The sequence below is a fragment of the Salvelinus namaycush genome, chromosome 22 (assembly GCF_016432855.1).
Source record: "Salvelinus namaycush isolate Seneca chromosome 22, SaNama_1.0, whole genome shotgun sequence".
Classification (NCBI taxonomy): domain Eukaryota; kingdom Metazoa; phylum Chordata; class Actinopteri; order Salmoniformes; family Salmonidae; genus Salvelinus; species Salvelinus namaycush.
The window spans coordinates 10,155,412-10,177,406 of NC_052328.1; the positions used below are offsets into that span (position 1 = coordinate 10,155,412).

The 21,995-nt window shown below is 42.4% G+C and overlaps 1 protein-coding gene across 2 annotated transcripts in view; it reads right to left on the reverse strand.

Moving 5' to 3' along the window:
* Positions 1 to 20,804, reverse strand: part of LOC120017541 (TATA-binding protein-associated factor 172-like) — a 69,558-nt gene extending 48,754 nt beyond the window's left edge. For both annotated transcript variants that reach the window (XM_038960376.1, XM_038960375.1), the window contains exons 1-10: positions 20,400 to 20,804; positions 18,883 to 19,006; positions 18,164 to 18,278; positions 17,371 to 17,511; positions 15,948 to 16,156; positions 12,030 to 12,163; positions 11,667 to 11,796; positions 11,414 to 11,482; positions 5,681 to 5,770; positions 5,471 to 5,566 (exon numbers count right to left, since the gene is read on the reverse strand). In XM_038960376.1, the coding sequence (XP_038816304.1) occupies positions 5,471 to 5,566; positions 5,681 to 5,770; positions 11,414 to 11,482; positions 11,667 to 11,796; positions 12,030 to 12,163; positions 15,948 to 16,156; positions 17,371 to 17,511; positions 18,164 to 18,278; positions 18,883 to 19,006; positions 20,400 to 20,413 (1,122 nt within the window). In that variant the 5' untranslated portion in view covers positions 20,414 to 20,804. The remainder of the gene's footprint in view (positions 1 to 5,470; positions 5,567 to 5,680; positions 5,771 to 11,413; positions 11,483 to 11,666; positions 11,797 to 12,029; positions 12,164 to 15,947; positions 16,157 to 17,370; positions 17,512 to 18,163; positions 18,279 to 18,882; positions 19,007 to 20,399) is intronic.
* Positions 20,805 to 21,995: the final 1,191 nt, after the last annotated feature.

Below are 21,995 nucleotides of genomic sequence, written 5' to 3' on the forward strand. Positions count from 1 at the left end.
CACAATAAGTTGGGTAAATTTTGGCCCATTCCTCCTGACAGAGCTGGTGTAAATGAGTCAGGTTTGTAGGCCTCCTTGCTCACACAGGCTTTATCAGTTGTGCCCACAAATGTTCTGTAGGATTTAGGTCAGGGCTTTGTGATGGCCACTCCAAACCTTGACTTTGTTGTCCTTAAGCCATTTTGCCACAACTTTGGAAGTATGCTTGGGGTCATTGTCCATTTGGAAGACCCATTTGCAACCAAGCTATCACTTCCTGACTGATGTCTTGAAATGTTGCTTCAATATATCCACATCATTTTCCTCCTCATGATGCCATCTATTTTGTGAAGTGCACCAGTCCCTCCTGCAGCAAAGCACCCCCACAACATGATGCTGCCACCCCCGTGCTTCACGGTTGGGATGGTGTTCTTTGGCTTGCAACCCTCCCCCTTTTTCCTCCAAACATAATGGTCATTATGGCCAAACAGTTCTATTTTTGTTTCATCAGACCAGAGGACATTTCTCCAAAAAGTACGATCTTTGTCCCCATGTGCAGTTGCAAACAGTAGTCTGGATTTTTTATGGTGGTTTTGGAACAGTGGCTTCTTCCTTGCTGAGCGGCCTTACGGGTTATGTCGATATAGGACTCGTCGAACTGTGGATATAGATACTTTTGTACCCGTTTCCTCCAGCATCTTCACAAGGTCCTTTGCTGTTGTTCTGGGATTGATGTGCACTTTTTGCACCAAAGTACGTTCATCTCTAGGAGACAGAACGCGTCTCCTTCCTGAGCGGTATGACAGCTGCGTGGTCCCATGGTATTTATACTTGTGTACTATTGTTTGTACAGATGAACATTGTTCCTTCAGGCATTTGGAAATTGCTCCCAAGGATGAACCAAACTTGTGGAAGTCTACAATTGTTTTTCTGTGGTCTTGGCTGATTTATTTAGATTTTTCCATGATGTCAAGCATAGAGATACTGAGTTTGAAGGTAGGCCTTGAAATACATCTACAGGTACACCTCCAATTGACTAAAATTGTGTCAATTAGCCTATCAGAAGCTTCTAAAGCATGACAATTTTCTGAAATTTTCCAAGCTGTTCAAAGGTACAGTCAATTTAGTGTATGTAAACTTCTGACCCACTGAAATTGTGATACAGTGATTTATATGTGAAATAATCTGTCTGTAAACAATTGTTGGAAAAATTACTTGTGTCATGCACAAAGTAGATGTCCTAACTGACTTGCCAAAACTATAGTTTGTTAACAAGAAATTTGTGGAGTGGTTGAAAAACGAGATTTAATGACTACAACCTAAGTGTATGTAAACTTGCGACTTCAACTGTACATACATACATACATACAGTGCCTTGCAAAAGTATTCATCCCCCATGGCGTTTCTCCAATTTTGTTGCATTACAACCTGTAATTTACATGGATTTTTATTTGGATTTCATGTAATGGACATGCACAAAATAGTCCAAATTGGTGAAGTGAAATGGGAAAAAATTACTTGTTTCAAAAAATTCAGAAAAATAAAAAACATAAAAGTGGTGCGTGCATATGTATTCACCCCCTTTGCTATGAAGCCCCTAAATAAGAAGTTATGCAACCATTACCTTCAAAAGTTAAATAAAGTTAACCTGTGTGCAATCTAAGTGTCACCTGATCTCAGTATGAACTTAGCAAAAAAAAAGTCCTCTCGCTGTTTATTTTCAGAAAAATTAACATGTGCAAATATTTGTATGAACATAAGATTCAACAACTGAGACATAAACTGAACAAGTTCCACAGACATGTGACTAACAGAAATTGAATAATGTATCCTGAACAAAGGGGGGGGGGGGGTCAAAAGTAACAGTCAGTTTCTGGTGTGGCCACCAGCTTCATTAAGTACTGCAGCGCATCTCCTCCTCATGGACTGTACCCGATTTGCCAGTTCTTGCTGTGAGATGTTACCCAACTCTTCCACCAAGGCACCTGCACGTTTCTGGACATTTCTGGGGGGAATGGCCCTAGCCCTCACCCTCCGATCCAACAGGTCCCAGACGTGCTCAATTGGATTGAGATCCGGGATCTTCGCTGGCCATGGCAGAACACTGGCATTCCTGTCTTGCAGGAAATCACACACAGAATGGCTGGTGGCATTGTCATGCCAGGATGAACCTGCAGGTAAGGTACCACATGAGGGAGGAGGATGTCTTTCCGTAACGCACAGCGTTAAGATTGCCTGCAATGACAACAAGCTCAGTTTGATGCTGTGAGACACTGCCCCAGACCATGACAGACCCTCCACCTCCAAATTGATCCCGCTCCAGAGTACAGGCCTCGGTGTAACGCTCATTCCTTCGTCGATAAACATGACTCGTCAGTGAAGAGCACTTTTTGCCTGTCTGGTCCAGCGACAGTGGGTTTGTGCTCATAGGCGACGTTGTTGCCGGTGATGTCTGGTGAGGACCTGCCTTACAACAAGCCTACAAGACCTCAGTCCAGCCTCTCTCATCCTATTGCGGACAGTCTGAACACTGATGGAGGGATTGTGCGTTCCTGGTGTAACTCGGGCAGTTGTTGCCATCCTGTACCTGTCCCGCAGGTGTGATGTTCGGATGTACCGATCCTGTGCAGGTGTTGTTACACGTGGTCTGCCACTGCGAGGACAATCAGCTGTCCGTACTGTCTCCCTGTAGCTCTGTCTTAGGCGTTGCAATATATTGCCCTGGCCACATCTGCAGTCCTCATGCCTCCTTGCAGCATGCCTAAGGCACGTTCACGCAGATGAGCAGGGACCCTGGGCATCTTTCTTTTTGTATTTAGAGTTAGTAGAAAGGCCTCTTTAGTGTCCTAAGTTGTCATAACTGTGACCTTAATTGCCTACCGTCTGTAAGCTGTTAGTGTCTTAACGACCGTTCCACAGGTGCATGTTCATTAATTGTTTATGGTTAATTGAACAAGCATGGGAAACAGTGTTTAAACCCTTTACAGTAAAGATCTGTGAAGTTAGATTTTTACAAATTATCTTTGAAAGACATTGTCCTGAAAAAGGGACTTTTTTTTTTTGCTGAGTTTATATTTCCCTGTTCTGAAAGGCCCCAGAGTCTGCAATACCACAAAGCAAGGGGCACCACCAAGCAAGCGGCACCTTGAAGACCAAGGAGCTCTCCAAACAGGTCAGGGACAAAGTTGGAGAAGTACAGATCAGGGTTGGGTTATAAAAAAATATCTGAAACTTTGAACATCCCACAGAGCATCACTAAATACATTATTTAAACATTTAAAGAATATGGCACCACAACAAACCTGCCAAGAGAGGGCCGCCCACCAAAACTCACAGACCAGGCAAGGAGGGCATTAATCAGAGGCAACAAAGAGACCAAAGATAACCCTGAAGAAGCTGCAAAGCTCCACAGCGGTGATTGGAGTATCTGTCCACAGGACCACTTTAAGCCTTACACTCCACAGAGCTGGGCTTCATAGAAGAGTGGCCAGAAAATTGGCCATTGCTTAAAGAAAAGAAATAAGCAAACACATTTGGTGTTCGCCAAAAGGCATGTGGGAGACTCCCCAAACATATGGAAGAAGGTACTCTGGTCAGATGAGAATTGAGCTTTTTGGCCATCGAGAAAAACGCTATGTCAGGCACAAACTCAAAACCTCTCATCACCCCGAGAACACCATCCCCACAGTGAAACATGGTGGTGGCAGCATCGTGCTGTGGGGATGTTTTTTCATCGGCAGGGATTGGGAAACTAGGCAGAATTGAAGGAATGATGGATGGCGCTAAATACAGGGACATTTTTTGAGGGAAACCTGTTTCAGTCCTCCAGAGATTTGAGACTGGGAAGGAGGTTCACCTTCCAGCAGGACAATGACCCTAAGCATACTGCTAAAGCAACACTCAAATGGTTTAAGTGGAAACATTTAAATATCTTGGAATTGCCTAGTCAAAGCCCAGATCTCAATCTAATTGAGAATCTGTGGTATGATTTAAATATTGCTGTACACCAGCGGAACCCATCCAACTTGAAGGAGCTGGCGCAGTTTTACCTTGAAGGATGGGCAGAAATCCCAGTGGCTAGATGTGCCAAGCTTATAGAGACTTGCAGCTGTAATTGCTGCAAAAGGTGGCTCTACAAAGTATTGACTTTGGGTGGGTAGAAATAGTTGTATGCTCAAGTTCAGTTTGTGTCTTATTTCTTGTTTGTTTCACAATGAAAAATAATTTGCATCTTCAAAGTGGTAGGCATATTGTGTAAATCAAATGACACAAACCCCCCCCAAAAAATACATTTTAATATCCAGGTTGTAAGGCAACAAAATAGGAAAAATGCCAAGGGGGTGAATACTTTTGCAAGCCACTGTACAAACACATTTTTTTTTTTTTAAACATACGCCTATCAACATTACCCAAATTAAAAACAGTTCTGTAGCAATGTTTGTGCCGTAGGCTATAGACCCAATACATTATCACTGTGTATTGGCAATGCTTGAATTGCCCTGCCAATGTTGTCAAACAATTATGAAGTTACCTATATTTTTAAATTAGGTATATGATCACACTAGTTATGGATCATTTGTTGTATTATTTGTGAGGCTCAGCTTAGTGAGCATAATCATTTTACTTTCTTGTGGACTGATGGCCTACATCTGATGGAAGGGAGGAAGCAGCAGTGAGGCTGCCTCTCACCGGACTCAACGTCCCTCTGTCCCCTTTTCTCAGTTGAGGACAGTCTTCTAGCTCATGGCGAAACTCCAGCAACACTCCATTATTTCTGCTTCATGCAGCAATTCATGTTGTTACTCCTATGCCCAGAGAAAGTGAAATATTCCTTGATATTAAAAAGAGACAGGCCGCTAATAATAACGATGCAAGCTTATCCTAACTCTTTGGTATAATCATTCGTCGCAGTTGCAGTGCTGGTTGTAGCGTATGGAAGTAAGGAAAACACACATTATGGCTTAAAGGTGTTGACAGTGCGGAACAACTTACACAAAAACAGCAGCTCTTTGCTGTATTTGTCGAGTCTCTCTAGTCATGGTTTTAAACGTTTATAAATCTCACAGTAGGCTTGTCAGCTTTGCGGTCTGTTCGAGGCTTCTTTTTACAGCCTATGGCTCGAGGAAACTGTGCAGACACAGTGATCTGAGCTCTGATTGGCCAGCAGTAGGCCTATAGGTGCACTTGATTTGTTCTCTGGGCCTGCCGGGTAGGCAGCATTCCACCTTGAGACACATGAAATGGTTCAGAATGGGAACACTGCCTTCCCAACGCTAGGGCTGCTGAAACAATTGCACCTACCACCAACAGCGCAAAACAAATACAAAAAAAAATAGGAACAAAAAGCTTTATCGTTTTTTTTTTTTTTTTACAGATATGTTTAGTGATAGACTAGGAATGCCTTGGAGATCGACCGGTTGGTGACCACTGTTATATTGAATTAAATTCAGCCACCCCAGGACACGGTAGGTTGGTATGCTACAAGACACACCTCATCAGAGACAAAATCTCCAAAACGGTCCAGAGCAAAGACACAGAGCAGCCGGATGACCACATCCTCCAGCCACTCCTGGTGGTGCCGCGCCATCTGGAAACGGTCAAAGGTCAGACATTATTGTGGTCAAATCCATTATAGGTAAAATTAAATATTTATGTTTGGTTTGAATGAAGGTTGCATAGAGAGAAGTGTCAGATACAGTACCTGTTCTGCAGTGCTTCCCACCAGCTTCCCTCCTCCAGCGCCTTGAGACTTGAGGATCTCCCTGAGACCTGTGCCTGCTCCGTGACGAATCTGGACACAGACACAGAGCACTAGTAGCTGCACAGCTCATTTTAGTGTCTACATGCGAGTTATACATTGGATCCTTAAAATAACAATACAATGAACAAAAATGCAACATTTAAACTGTTGGTCCCATGTTTACATGAGCTGAACTAAAATATCCCATAAATGTTTCATAGGAACAAAAAGCTAATTTCTCTACAATTTTGTTTACTTCCCTGTTTGTTTACATTTGTAAACATTGTTTAGAATTTTGTTTACATTCCTCCTTTGCCAATATAAGCCATCCACTTGACAGGTATGGCATATCAAGAAACTGATTAAACAGGATGATCATTCAGGTGCACCTTGTGCTGGGGACAATAAAAGGCCACTAAGATGTGCAGTTGTGTCACAACACAATGACACAAATGTCAAGTCGAGGGAGCATGCAATTGGCATGCTGACAGCAGGAATGTCCAAGAGATGTTGACAGAATTGATTGTTCATTTCTCTACTATAAGCCGCTTTAGAGAATATGGCAGTAAGTCCAACCGGCCTCACAACCGCAGACCACATGTGACCACGCCAGCCCAGGATCTCCACATCAAGCATCTTCACCTGCAGGATTGTCTGAGACCAGCCACCCGGGCAGCTGATGAAACCGTGTGTTTGCACAACCTAAGTATTTCTGCACAAACTGTTAGAAACCGTCTCAGGGAAGCTCATCTCCGTGCTCGATGTACTCACCAGGGTCTTGACCTGACTGCAGTTGAACATTGTAACTGACTTCAGTGGGCAAACGCTCACCTTCAATGGTCACTGACAAAGTGTGCTCCCAGTTTCAACTGTACCGGTCAGATGGCAGACAGCAGGTATTGCGTTGTATGGGCGAGCGGTTTGGTGATGTCTACATTGTGAACATAGTGCCACATGGTGGCGGTGGGGTTACGGTATGGGCAGGCATAAGCTACGGACAATAAACACAATGTGCATTCAAATGACCATCAATAAAATGCTAGACATACAGTAACGAGATCCTGACGCCCCTTGTGGTGCAATTAATCCGTCACCATCTCATGTTTCAGCATGATAATGCAAGGGCCCATGTCACGAGGATCTGTACACAATTCCTGGAAGCTGCATACTCAGACATGTCACCCATTGAGCATGTTCGGGATGCTTTGGATTGACGTGTACGACAGTGTGTTCCAGTTCACACCAATATCCAGCAACTTCGCATTGCCATTGAAGAGTGGGATAACATGCCACAGGCCACAATCAACAGCCTGATCAAATCTATATTAAGGAGCTGTGCTGCATGAGACAAATGGTGGTTCAACAGATATTGACTTGTTTTTCAGATCCACAACCCTACTTTTTTCTTTAGGCATCTGTAACCAGATTTATATCTGTATTCCCAGTCAAGGTAAATCCATAGATTAGGCCCCAATGAATTCATTTAAATTGACTGAGTTCCTTATATGAACTGTAACTCAGTAAAATCTTTGACATTTTTGTATGTAATAGCGCCGGCTGCTGTTTTACACACTCTTAAATCAACCGTGCTATCTTGTCACATTGTAACTTGTTTTTTACATAATGTTGCTGCTACCATCTCTTATGACCGAAAATAGCTTCTGGATATTAAAACAGCGATTAATCACCTCAAATTGGCCGAAGGATATACTGCTTCTCCGAGACCAGGCCCAAATCCCTGTCATTCGCGTGAAAAGACAGAAATACAGGGGGCGGAGATAGGGGTGCCTTGTTAGACTTCAAAGGCGAGTGGGTATTCCGCCTCAACAATCCGTTCTATTGCCTAACGTGCAATCACTGGAAAATAAACTAGATGATTTCCGTTCGAGACCATCCTACCAAAGGGACATTAAAAAGCTGTAATAGCTTATGTTTCACCGAGTCGTGGCTGAACAACGACGTGGATAATATACATTTGGCTAGGTTTTCCGTGCATCGGCAAGACAGAACAGCAACTTCTGGTAAGACGAGGGGCGGAGGTGTGGGTCTATTTTTCAATAACAGCTGGTGCAATGTCAAATATTAAGGAAGTCTGAAGGTATTGCGCAACTGAAGTAGATTACCTCATGAAACTGTAGAACTGACTATTTTTCGTAGCCGTCTACTTAACACTACAAACCGATGCTGGCACTAAGACCGCTTTCAACGAGAAGAAGAAAATGCTCATCCAGAAGTGGCGCTCCTAGTGGCCTGGGACTTTAATGCAGGCAAACGTAAATAAATTTGACCTAATTTCTACTAGAATGTCACATGTGCAACCAGAGGGAGAAATAATTATTTTAAAAATATTTTAAAAAACACCTCTAATCCACACAGATGCATACAAACCACTCCCTCCATCTAGCAAATCTGATCATAATTCTATCCTCCTGATTCCTGCTTGATTAAAGCAGGAAATTGTCAAATGACAGATGCTACAGGACAGTTTTCCTAGCACAGACTGGAATATGTTCCGGGATTCACCCAATGGCATTGAGGAGTATACCACCTCAGTCACCGGCTTCATCAATAAGTGCATCGATGACGTTGTCGCCACAGTGACCGTACGTACATATCCGAACCAGAAGCCATGGATTACAGGCAACATCCACACCGAGCTAAAAGATAGAGCTGCCGTTTCAAAGGATTAGGACACTAATCCGGACGCTTATAAGAAATCCCGCTTTGCCCACAGACAAACAACCAAACAGGCAAAGCATCAATACAGGACTAAGACTGACTCCTACTACACCAGCTCTGACACTCATCGGATGTGGCAGGGCTTGCAAACTATTACGGACTACAAAAGGGAAACCAAGACATGAGCTGCCCAGTGACACGAGCTAAATGCCTTTCATGCTCACTTTGACGCAAGCAACACTGAAGCATGCATGAGCGCACCAGCTGTTCCGGACGACTGATCACGCTCTCCGTAGCCGACGTGAGCAAGACCTTTAAACTGGTCAACATTCACAAGGCTGCGGAGCCAGATGGATTACGAGGACCGTGTATTCCGAGCATGCAATGACCAACTAGCAAGTGTCTTCACTGATATTTTCAACATCTCCCTCACCGAGTCTGTAATACCAACATGTTTCAAGCAGACCATAGTCCCTGTGCCCAAGAAAGTGAAGGTAACTTGCCTAAATGACTACCGGCCTGCAGCACTCACGTCTGTAGCCATGAAGTGCGTCGAAAGGCTGGTCATGGCTCACATCAACACCATTATCCCAGAAACCCTACACCCACTCCAATTCCCATACTACCCCAACAGATGACGTAATCTCAATAGCATGCCACACTGCCCTTTCCCACCTGGACAAAATAAACACTTGTGAAAATGCTGTTCATTGACTACAGCTCAGTGTTCAACACCATAGTGCCCTCAAAGCTCATCACTAAGCTAAGGACCCTGGGACTAAAACACCTCCCTCTGCAACTGGATCCAGGACTTCCTGACGGGCCGCTCACAGGTGGTAAGTGTAGGCAACAACAGTCACGATGATCTGCAACACAGGGGCCCCTCAGGGGTGCGTGCTTAGTCCCGTCCTGTACTCCCTGTTCACCCACGACTGCGTGGCCAAGCACGACTCCAACTACATCATTAAGTTTGCTGACAACACACCGGTGGTAGACCTGATCACCGACAACAATGAGAATGCCTATAGGGAGGAGGTCAGAGACCTGGCAGTGTTGTGCCAGGACAACAACCTCTTCCTCAACATGAGCAAGACAAAGGATGTGATTGTGGACTACAGGAACAGGAGGGCTGAACAAGCCCACCATTCACATTGACGGGGCTGTAGTAGAGCGGGTCGAGAGTTTCAAGTTCCTTGGTGTCCACATCACCAAAATATCATGGTCCAAAGACACCAAGACAGTCATGAAAAGGACAAAACTTTCTCCTCGGGAGACTGAAAAGATTTGCCATGGGTCCCCAGATGCTCAAAAGGTTCTACAGCTGCACCATCAAGAGCATCCTGACCGGTTGCATCACCGCCTGATATGGAACTGCTCGGCATCCGACCGTAAGGCGCTACAGAGGGTAGTGCGTACAGTATATCACTGGGGCCAAGCTTCCTGCCATCCAGGACCATCATGTAGTAATAAAAAAAAATGTTTTAAGTGTTTAATCAAAATTGATTTTAGATTGTTCAAAGTAGTATCAGCTTTGCCCACCCTTGGCATTCTCTCAAACAGCTTCACCTGGAATGCTTTTCCAACACTCTTGAGGGAGTTCCCACATATGGGGAGTACTTGTTTGCTGCTTTTCTTCCACTCTGCGGTCTAACTCATCCCAAACCATCTCAATTGGGGTCAGGTCATCTGATGCAGCCCTCCATTCCTCTCATTCTTGGTCCAATAACCCTTACACAGCCTGGAGGTGTTTGGGGTCATTGTCCTGTTGAAAACCCTAAATGATAGAGGGACTAAGAGCAAACCAGATGGGATGGCGTATCGCTGCAGAATGCTGTGGTAGCCATGCTGGTTAAGTGTGCCTTGAATTCTAAATAAAATCAGTGACAATGTCACCAGCAAAGCACCCCCACCACCTCCATGCTTCACGGTGGTAACCACACATGCAGAGCTCACCCGTTCATCTACTCTGCGTCTCAAAGACAAAAAATAATAAATCAGATCTGGACTGACCAAAGGACATATTTCCACCGGTTTAATGTCCTTTGCTTGTGTTTCTTGGCCCAAGCAAGTCTCTTCTTATTGGCGTCCTTTAGTAGTGGTTTCTTCGCAGCAATTCAACTATGAAAGCCTGATTGACGCAGTCTCCTCTGAACAGTTGAGGTTGAGATGTCGGTTACTTTATTCGGGCTGGTAACTCCATATGAACTTGTACCCTGCAGCAGAGGTAACTCTGGGTCTTCCTTTCCTATGGCGGTCCTCAAGAGATCCAGTTTCATCATAGGGCTTGGTTTTTGTGACTGCACTTGACGAAAATCTCAAAAGTTCTTGACATTTTCAGGATTAAGACAAAGGTCAGTCAAAGTAGTGATGGACTGTCGTTTCCCTTTGCTTATTTGGGCTGTTTTTGCCATAGTATGGATTTGATCCTTCACCAAATAGGGCCATCTTCTGTATACCACCCGTACCATGTCACAGCACAACTGATTGGCTCAAACACATTGAGGAAAGAAATTCCACAAATTAACAAGGCACACATGTTAATTGAAATGCATTCCAGGTGACTAACTCATGAAGCTGGTTGAGAGAATGCCAAGACTGTGCAAAGCTGTCATATAGGCAAAGGGAGGCTACTTTGATGAATTTCAAATATATTTTGATATGTTTAAAACGTTTTTGGTTACTACATGATTCCATATATGTTATTTCATAGTTTTGATGTCTTCACTATTAAGCTACAATGTAGAAAATAGTAAAACTAAATAAAAACCTTGGAATGAGTAGGTATCCAAACTAGTTTATTTAGTAAATATTTTCTTAACTCCATTTCTTGAACTGCATTGTTGGTTAAGGGCTCATAAATAAGCATTTCACGGTAAGGTCGACACTTTGTATTCGGGGGATATGACAAATACAATATTATTTGATGTTGCGTTTATATTTTTGTTCAGTGTTCATAAAGAGCTGTAGGATTGCAAATGACTTGAACAGGTCTGCTAAGACTACGAAGGTCATTACCTCCCATGAGGGGTTGAAGAGGTCATTACAGAGCTCATCACAGAAGCTCTCCAGGGGCCACTCCTGGGTCTGAAAAAAAACAAAAACACAAGTTGAATCAGAACTTCTTCAATGTTTGGACAGACACTAATTTCATAACTATCCAGTCTGTTTTTTCAAACACCTAGTAAATTAATTCTCAAGTTCTGTGTAAAATAGTTTACTTCAACCGTATTCTTTAACGAAGCTTTATCCTTGCTGACCAATCTCCTACCTCTTCCAAGAGACTGGAGTTGTCTGGAACGTTATCGATTAAGACTTTATGCTCCGTTGCCGGTTGCTCGATGACTACGTTACTAGTTTTCCTGTGCTTCTCCTCAGGCTCCCCCTCAAAACTGTCATTACTGCAGGAAGAAAAATATTGATCTGTGATTTGATTTCCCAACTCAGTAATCCAATTTTAAAAAAAGACCTGCAGATGGAAACCAAAGACCAAAACACCTGGGTCGTGTTAATTAGGGCAAACGTAAATGGTGCATTTCTTACTGGACAAGCCTTCTCCTTCCAATTAGTTTTAGAACCGTTTGTTCATTTTGGTGCCTAATGAACACAAAGCTTTGGAAGAAATAGGTCATACCTTCTCTCGTTGGGATCCATGTCTCTGGATCGTTGCTTTGCCACTAGCTTGGCCATCCTCTTAGCCTTGTTCTTCTGTCGGTTGCTCATGCCTGGTCGAAACTCTGAGTCTATTATCTCTGCCGCCTGCATGGGCTGAAAAAATATCAATTTCAACTGAACATGAGTTTTTATTGATTAAACAAAACAATATTTACCTTATTGAAAATAAGATTGGAGTCATTAATTCCAGACCAAAGAGAGAGACTGTTCCTCAGACAGGGAGCATAATGTGTTCTTCTAACAGTGACAAATATTTATGAACAAAATGTGCAGATCACATGCTTAAGTGAAGTGAGCACATAATGACTTGACGCCTCACACGCTGAAAGGTGCAGGCCAGATAAGATGTTGGATCATGAACTCAACAGCATCCCGAGTCCCCTCACTGTTGAGACTGGTGTTTTGCAGGTACCATTTAATGAAGATGCCAGTTGAAGACTTGAGAAGTCTGTTTCTCAAACTAGACACTAATGTACATGTCCTCTTGTTCAGTTGTGCACCGGGGCCTCCCACTCCTCTTTCTATTCTGGTTTGAGCCAGTTTGCTCTGTTCTGTGAAAGGAGTAGTACACAGCGTTGTACCAGATCTTCAGTTTCTTGGCAATTTCTCACATGGAATAGCCTTCATTTAAGAACAAGAATAGACTGACGAGTCAGAAGATCTTTGTTTCTGGCCATTTTGAGCCTGTAATCGAACTCACAAATGCTGATGCTCCAGATACTCAACTAGTCTAAAGAAAGACAGTTTATTGCTTCTTTAATCAGAACAGTTTTCAGCTGTGCTAACATAATTGCAAAAGGGTTTTCTAATGATCAATTAGCATTTTAAAATTATAAACTTGGATTAGCTAACACAACGTGCCATTGGAACACAGGAGTGATAGTTACTGATAATGGACCTCTGTACGCCTATGTAGATATTCCATTAAAAACAATCTGCCGTTTCCAGCTACAATAGCCATTTACAACATTAATGATGTCTACACTATTTCTGATCATTTTGATGTTATTTTAAATGCTTTTCTTTTAAAAATAAGGACATTTCTAAGTGACCCTAAACTTTTGAACGGTAGTGTACATATGAGAAAGCTGAAGTCGACATTTACATCAATGGATAGGTAGTCCGATTCCCAGTTCGTCAACTAGATAGCAGTAGGTGATCACATGACGTCTCTTGGCCACTTGAGCCTGGTTTGTGTAGTTAGGCACTTGCTAGGTTTCCATCAAATTGGTGACAGATTTTCATGCAAATATTCAAATCTGTGCATTTCCCACCAGACATGAGTTCATCCAATGTACTTCTTGCGGATAAAAGGATGCGAGTGATGACGTAGTGCACATAAAATGGTGAAATTGGTGTGAAATGGGTTTCCACCGCATTTTCAACTCTACTGATGGTTGTCAGAAAGAATATATTTTATATAGCAATGTTGCACGATACACCGAAACTAGAACATAAAATAAAGTTTAAAAAAAACAGTTTGGTAGCAGAATATTACTTTCGGTACTTCTGTCAAATGTGTCTCATGGATCAACTCGGTCTATCAGTGCAGCGGATGTACCCCTTAGTGCGAAAAGCAGGGCCTGCACTGAGTCTGGGTTGCAGCATGTCAATGTGGGGAGCTAACACTTGAATAATGCGACACGGCATGTAGACATTTTGAAACTTAATTACATTGCAAAACATGTCCAGAACACTTTACAATGCAAGATGATATCAGTAGCTTCCAGCTTTGTAGACTAACTTTTCTTGTTAACTTACAGCTGAAGCTAGCATCAATTTACTATCCTGGTAATTTGTGTGATAAAATGCAAACTATGCTGATGACCACCAAAACATTATTTATTCCCTTAAGGCATCGCTCACATTTCTCCCTAAGATTATCTATTGCCTCAGCGAACTGACTCTGGGACATGCCCCTCTTACCTCGTAAATTACATCATTACTGGTTGAAGAGAGTGTGCACTTTTATCAAATAAGCTACTTCTATGCAAATGTTATTGATCCATACAATAAAATAAGTCCCAAATGGAAGGGAAACAGATGGTTTGTCATCTGTATCCTCATGAAATCAGCCAAAACAAGCTCAAACGCAATGCATGCACACTCCTATTGAACACGCATTTATGTGAATAGGCCTAGGCTACATATTGATTTACCCAGTTCATCAAGAGAGAATCATTGTTATATACTGAGATTGGTAAAAACAATGTCAATTTGATTGATTCATTAATGCATACATGGCTGTCTCAATAATGTTGATGTAAAAAACAAAAATGTCAAACGTATTGTTATTGAACTCAAGACGCCCAACGATTGAATAGAGCAGTAGCTGAGTTTATGTCTGGATCAAGCGCCATTCTGTGACTTTGGTTAATGTGCTCTCTTTAGTATCGTGATGTATCAAGAATTCAAAATTCTGGTTTTGGCTTCTTAGCCTTTGTCCCATTATGAAGCTCAGATATTACGACTGACTACGTATCGACCATTATGTAACTATCAGTACAGTCTAACGAGACTACTATCAGTATAACTGTCCATTTTCTGACATCGCATTCATGGTGAGCTATCAACTTGATTTCAAGAGAGGAGTATATATATATATATATATATATACACACACACACACACACACACACACACACACACACCATAAATGCGCATAACTGTCACTCATTGGCCCCAAGGGGGTCCTTGTTTCCTCAATGCCTCTAAGCTCATTGGAGGAGGTGGTCTGAGGGAGGGACCTTGGATCCTATCCTCCAGTGAGCTTAGAGAGGCATTGAGAAAACAAGGACGGAGGAAGCAAGGATTTGACAGCTTGTAATGTTTTCAAACAGTACGAGCCAAAGCATGTTGTCAGGACCTACTTCAATGCCTTCCTACAGGACTTCCCAGTCAGACAAGCTACAGCATGCCTCTTTCCAAGTTTGGTTACGCATAGTCAGGTAATGATTGGTCAAAAAATACACCTGGCAATGCTGTTCGGTGCTGAAAGCGCCGCCAAGCTTCTAAGCCCGGCTTCACACACCGAGTACGGTTACATGCACACAATGTGATTATTGTGGATAGTCATAATATAATAGTTTGATTAAAACATTTACATGATTTGAGAGAAGAACGATTTCCTTAATAATCCAGTTTACACGGACACATCTGAAATCAGGCTACCTGATGGCAGACAATCGCTAATCAAAATAAGCGACCATGTTATTTTTGGGAAGCATATTGGATTCGGAGTTCGGCCCTATAAAGTTGTGAGAACTACTTCTAAAGACACATACATTCATTCAGTTGTCACTAACTCACTTCACTCGTGCTAAAGAGGGATGCTCACACTGCTGGTGCTACCCCACGGGCAGATCAAATACACAGCTTAAATGCCAATAAAGGCGTTTACCTGTACCTAAAAATTCCCTAAATTACTCAGAAAACCAGTTGTTTTAGTCGGCATATGTTTACTTAGATTATGATGAGCAGAGTAAGGTGTTCACATGACTATTGCATAATCTGCATACTGCCATAATCAGTTTAATATTGAATTATTACTGTGCATGTAAATGTACTCAGTCTGCCACCGTTGTGACCTGGATTAACCTATACTTAGCTTTCTAAATTAATGGGAAAGGATAATAGCCTGCATTTGATGCTACCTGGGATGAGTTCAGTAGTGAGAAAATGCTTTGCATCAGGGAGGGATTACATGGATACATCCAATAAGAAATGCTGATTTTCATTTCCCGTTACAAAATACATAGCCTAATGAACACGACCCTGGTATCAAGCTTCATAGGATGCTGTCCATAATTTGGAGCTCAACATACAGCAGTAGCGTAAAGAAGGAGAGTTGGAAATCGCGGTAGTGTTACCGACTCACCACGTGATTGCTGGAGCAGGGTTCAGAGCCCCTCTCTCCCTGTCCCTGGGCCTTAGGGCCACTCGGCGTGCAGGTGTACTGGGTGTCCAGGTCCTCGTCGTTGAACAGCTCCATCGTGTCCATGCCAATGGCGGCACCCATGTCCAGTCCCAGCTTTCTCTGCAGCAGCTTCCTCTGGCGGGCCAGACGCTCTTTAGGGTCCACCTCACCTGGCAGGGGAGAGCAGAGCTAGGGTATGGTGCTTGTAGAAAAGACCAACTCACATTTTATGTAGAGAACACAGGGACATTTATGGCAGGCTTCCCAGACACAGATTAAGCCCCTAGTCCTGGATGTTGTGTGTATTAGACCAGGACCAATGTGTGTCCCTGAAACCAGCCCTTAAGGTATAAATGAAGGCTTCATTCTGCATGTTCCTGTACTTAGGGGACGTAAGTAGGGAGGTAGACTGACAGGAAGGCAAGTGAACTAGAGATTAGAGTGTTGAATTAACAGGTCAGGTAAACTGTACTTTCACAGGCTGCAGCCAAAATATATCAAAGAGGCACGCAAGTCACTCTGGACTAGTGTAGCAAAGCACAAAAACATGAACTGTCACAGGACCTTGAAAATATGACATACAGAGTAGTGAATACTAGGAGGTCCATAGCTGGGGGAACAAAATAAAAACATGTATTATTAAGTTGAGACAAAAGGACAGACTGGAGCCGTTTGAATTCAAATTGTATTCGAACTTGTCACTTGGATCACCACATCGTCATGTAAAAGCAAACTTAGAGGATACAGATTCAATAGTCTAAAGGAAAAGAATATGGGCCCTGGTCCAAAAATAATGCCCTATATGAGATTATGGTGCCATTTGGGAGAGATTCAGAATGCAGATTATGCAACATTGAAACAAAATCCTGACACCCTACAGTGTCAAATAATTGTTTGCTGTGTGGAGTCCAGCACAAGCTAAAAGACAAATGTCAATACAGCGGCGGACTCAATCCAAGCAGCTACTTGCTCAACAGAAGCACAACCAGACATAGCCTAGCCATGTGGTCACATATCGGATTCTCCCATAACATTCCTTCCAATTGGATAATAACAGACGCAAACCAAACTATTAGGAGCCTCACTGAGCACAGGTGTTCATAGTTGGAGTTAAGAGTTAAAAAGCAGATGGGAAACATGGTTTCAGGGAGTGGATAGAGACATGTTGGCCTTGTGGGGTTAGGGGGGGAATGGGCTGGAGGCCTACTTGTTATATTTTCTTTTCCTGTTTATACTGAATGTATTACTTAAACTTTAAAATATGATCAAATACTCAATACTTTGTAGTTATGTACCTTTTGTAATATTTAAATTTTTTCTTCTGAGTGGCAGCCCACATGTATGAAATATGACATGATAATACTGATGAGAAAAAAATGCATACCAGACTTGTCATCCTGGACCTCAAACTCCGCACCGGCGGAACCCAGCAGAGAAGCACCATGTTTGAGCAGGCGGGAAATGTCAAAGCGGTAGAAACTCAACCGGTCAGAGGAGTCTTCTGGGGAGAAGTCTGCACACGACTCTGGAAGAGAGACAAGCATTCCATTTTAGTCATTTATCAGATGCTCTTACGCAGAGAGACTTACAGTTCGTGCATTCATAAGATAGCTATGAACCAAACAACCAAAGGCATAGGCAGTACATTCTTCCTCAATATCAGTAGAGTCAGAGCTAGAAGGGGGGGGGGGGGGGGGGGGACGACGACAAGAAAAGGAAAAACCTGCACACTTCACTTGCGAGTATCACTTGTTTATTTAAGCTTACATATCAGTCCCACTGCCTTTGTCAGGGATTTTTTACAGTACAAAATTAGAAAGTGTGGACCTTGAGTGCTTGATTGCTGATGAAATGTCAAGTGTTTCATTTCAATGTTTGATATGAGCCTGAACCGCTTTTAAAAAATGTGCCTGCCCACACCGACACACTTAAGTACCTCGTCACCTCCTGTCAATGGTTACTTAAGAGCAGTAGAGATGCAGCGCTATCACCACCAGTTGTATTACAACACCTCGGGCAAACATCATTATACCCCATTCCTGTCCGTTTCAAAGGTTATTTAAATGATAATCCTTTGTGTAATGGAACGTTAAGGCATTATTTGTTCGCTGCTGTAAGGATTAACAAAATACAGGCACTTGGCTATGACTAACGTGGCAGGTTCGAGGTTGGTTCACCTTCTTTGAGCTTGGGTGACGGGTTCCACTCTGGGATATTCTTCACAATGGCCTCCACTGCCTGACCCGCAGCGATACGTGTGTCCCAGTTTGGACTTCTCAGGTATGTCAACACCTGTAGGTTATGGGCAAGTGAGAAAACAGACTCAGAGGATGAACACATCTCATTCAAATAGGTGTCAGGTCCCATGTGGCTCAGTTGGTAGAGCATGGTGCTTACAACGCAATGGCTGTGTTTTTGCAATGAGAACCAATATGAGAAAAGTATGAACTCTGGATAAGAGCGTCTGCTAAATGACTAAAATGTAAATCAGATGGCTATTCCAGGTCAGACAGTCCACTTGTTTAATAATCACTTCAACATTCCCCTGAGGCAACAAAGACAATGGGCTATGCAACATTCTGACCTTTACGGGCCGCCAGTTAGATTTTTCCAGACAAGGTGAAGGGGGGGGTTTGCAAATCTGTATGGGTGGTTAAAGTATGGATGTCCTTTTGGCAGCACTGCAGGCAGATGTGTGGGGAGCTGACAACAACGTGGAATCCCTGGATCGTTTGCATTAGCCCCCCATTGTAGCAAAATGGAAAAAAATAACATTTAAGAACAAGTAGTCTCTCCCCGTTTGAGTCTTTTCTTCCTTCTGGTGCCTAATGAATACAACCCTGATGTAGATAGAAACCTGACTGTGGGCACTGTTGAGGACAAGCCCAGCACCCACCTTCGACAAAAGGTTGTTGAGCTCATGCGGGTGGAGCTTGACCACATCTCCCAGCTGTACGGCAGCAGCCTTCCTCGTCACCGGTGTAGTTCCAGTGTCAAGCAGGATGAACAGACGATCAAGCCTGGAGGACGAGAAAGAGTGGGAGAGAGAAAAACGGAGGAAACAAGTAGATCAGAAAATAAGCATATGCATGCATTGGTCAACATTGCATATATTTTAAGAGACTTCTGAGAAGTTGCATTCATTTTTGGGGCATTTACAAATGTAACGAAAGGATATCAACTCCATGGAGGGTTGTAAGAATCCTGTCGACAACACTGGAGTTTAAGTCGGAACTTGAACTTCAGCTTTGTGAAATAAGGTGTATATACACACACTTCAGTTTTGCAGTGTATATAACACTAGGGAGGGCACTTCATATCCAAACCATTAAATGAGTTATGACAATCTTTCGAACCTAGAGTATACTGTGCATATTACTACCGTTTGATAGGAGCGTTGAACACATCTCTGCTAAAAATAAAACAGAGTGCCATTAAAAACGGCGACGCTGTTCAGTGTGGCAAAATGCCCATCCCACTCAAAGTAAAACAAATCCAACAATCTCTAGGCTACAGATGAATACAGTTGTGGTTAAGCAATGGGTATATCTTTTGTGGATTAGGAATAGTTTAGGCAGGGGCAGAAAAAGTATTTTCCCCTTTGGCCATTCAATGCAAATGATCAGGGTGGAGCATTTTGGATTTGTTATTCATTGTTATTGTACTACTAACTACATAATTTCATATCAAAATGAGGATGTTCAGCAGCTTGATTATACAATGTGCATTTCATTAGAATTATAGATTCATAAATTGGCTGGAGGGTAACTGTCAATAGATATAAATAAATGCCTTCAGCTGATTTATAGCCTATGTTTTAGTTGAAGGCTTCAAATAGGCATCTTCTTGCGAGCCTGACTAGACAAACTATCAGACACGATTGCCCATGATATTTTTTAGCAAACTAAATTTACAAGATATGACACGGGAAACCAACCACCGTACAATAACCATACGTTTGGGAGACTAATCTCATCAAAATAAATCTCTGGATGAACACAATCTATAATCTAATTTGCAAGGATGACAGACTGGCACATTTGCAAGCAGATTGCACATCAATTAACGGTTAGCTAAAAGTAACATGTCTCGTTAAACATATTAGCAAGATCAATTGTATGCTATACAGGTCTGCTAGTAACTAACGTTAGCTAGCTAAAAAAAATACATAATGTTAGCTAATTGGCAATAGCTGTTGTGTAGATACTAGCTAGCGACCTACCTCAGTAAAACTGGCTGGCTAATTGAAATAGCTAGCTAACGTTAATTTAGTTAGAGCTAACGTTAGCTAGTTAACACCACCGTGAATTATAATGACATTGCCTGTTCATGCTAATTAACAAGTACCTAACTATTTGTTAATCATCTTTGATAAGAATAGCTAACGTTAGTTGGCTAGCTAGGGAATCTTACCTTGACACAGCCATGACGATTAATTGAATGCGTAAATGTGCTCTTCTGTGATCCGCATTTAACAGATGCTATCATTTATTTTAAAAGTTATCCTCTTTACTTGACGCTAATCCAATGCGATAGCTAGCGAGCCTAGCAAAGGAGGCCCTGGTGCGTCTCTCTTTAGTCACACAGCTCACCACCTGAAACCAGTCGAAATTAGTTCAACAAATCATGGCTTCAAAGTAGGTCCCTCTTGTCTCTTCAATAACTTCTTCGTCAGTTACTTGCCATGTATTACACGTATATCACCTTAAACCTTGTATCAACCTTCAGCACTACTCCCAGATAAGTACTTTAATCTAATACGATTTAAAGAGTAATTTTGTTGTCCTCTAAACGGAACACAGGAGGCTGATTTTATATGAGGAGCCATCTTGCATTTATTCCTTCCTCCATAGCAGACGCCGGCTGATTGGTTAGAAGCCATTTCAGCGACCAATCAAAAATAACATTGAAGAAGAAAGTACGAAAATGAAAAAAATCCTGCAGGAAATACTTTTTCCCTTTTGAATTGACAGAAGCCCGCCCACGCACCTTTCATTCACTAGAGAGAACCTTTACAATCAGGTCTGTACAATGCATTTACTCAATGGTGCAACTCAAACCTCATGGTGATAGATTTGATAAAACGAATTTATTAACCTAACTGTACATCAACGTTCCATCACCAAGTATTTTAAACTTTCTTCAGAGTCACACAGTTTAATATTTGAAGCTGCTAATTAAGCAAAACACTTTTAAATGGTCTAGATACATTTGATACATTCTTGAAGTGTCCGGCTTGCTAAATTTGTAAAAATATTTCAACAAGCAGCCAAATCTGTCTGTCGTAGCTGAGTTTCAGCACCAGGAGCTGACCAGTGCTGAATCTGCCAGTTTGTACAAAGACGAGAACGTTGATTGAACGTTGATTTAGCGCGCTCTGATGTGTGGGCACAGCTAGCTAACATGACAGTGGAGCAGTGAAATTATGGCGAATAAATCTCAGACTTTCGTTGGGTACAGTAGCTATGTTACATAAACATAATACCTAGTAGCTACATTTATGGTCAATCAGCTGCTATCTAGCTACAGCGAGGGAGCTGTCTAAAGCAAAGCCTATCAAGTTCTATCTAGCTAACTTTAGCTGGCTAGCTATAAGTATGCATTTGGGAGGAACCTAGCTAGCTAGCAAACTAGCTAACGTTACTAGTAGCTAGCTAGCTATGCTGAGAGAAAATATTAGAACTAGCTAACCCCTTTCATCTGTGCTGAGAGTCTAACTAGCTAGCTAGTACTTATCAATTGGGTGTTATTTTCCTACACTTTCACCATGATGGTATTATTTGTCTTTCCTGAGAGTTTGTTTGTTTGTTCTAGTAGTTCGTTTATTGGATCTAATGTTTATTTGATCCCATGGCGACCATGGCATGGTGACTTGTCTGCCAGGTCTAACTAGACTGTAAAAACATTATGATTAGGCTATCTGCTCCAGCTGTATCCTAACAAGATATTCAAATGAATTTAAGAAATGTTTATCTCATTTTTGCGCAACTTCAAGGTGAGGCTTGAGGA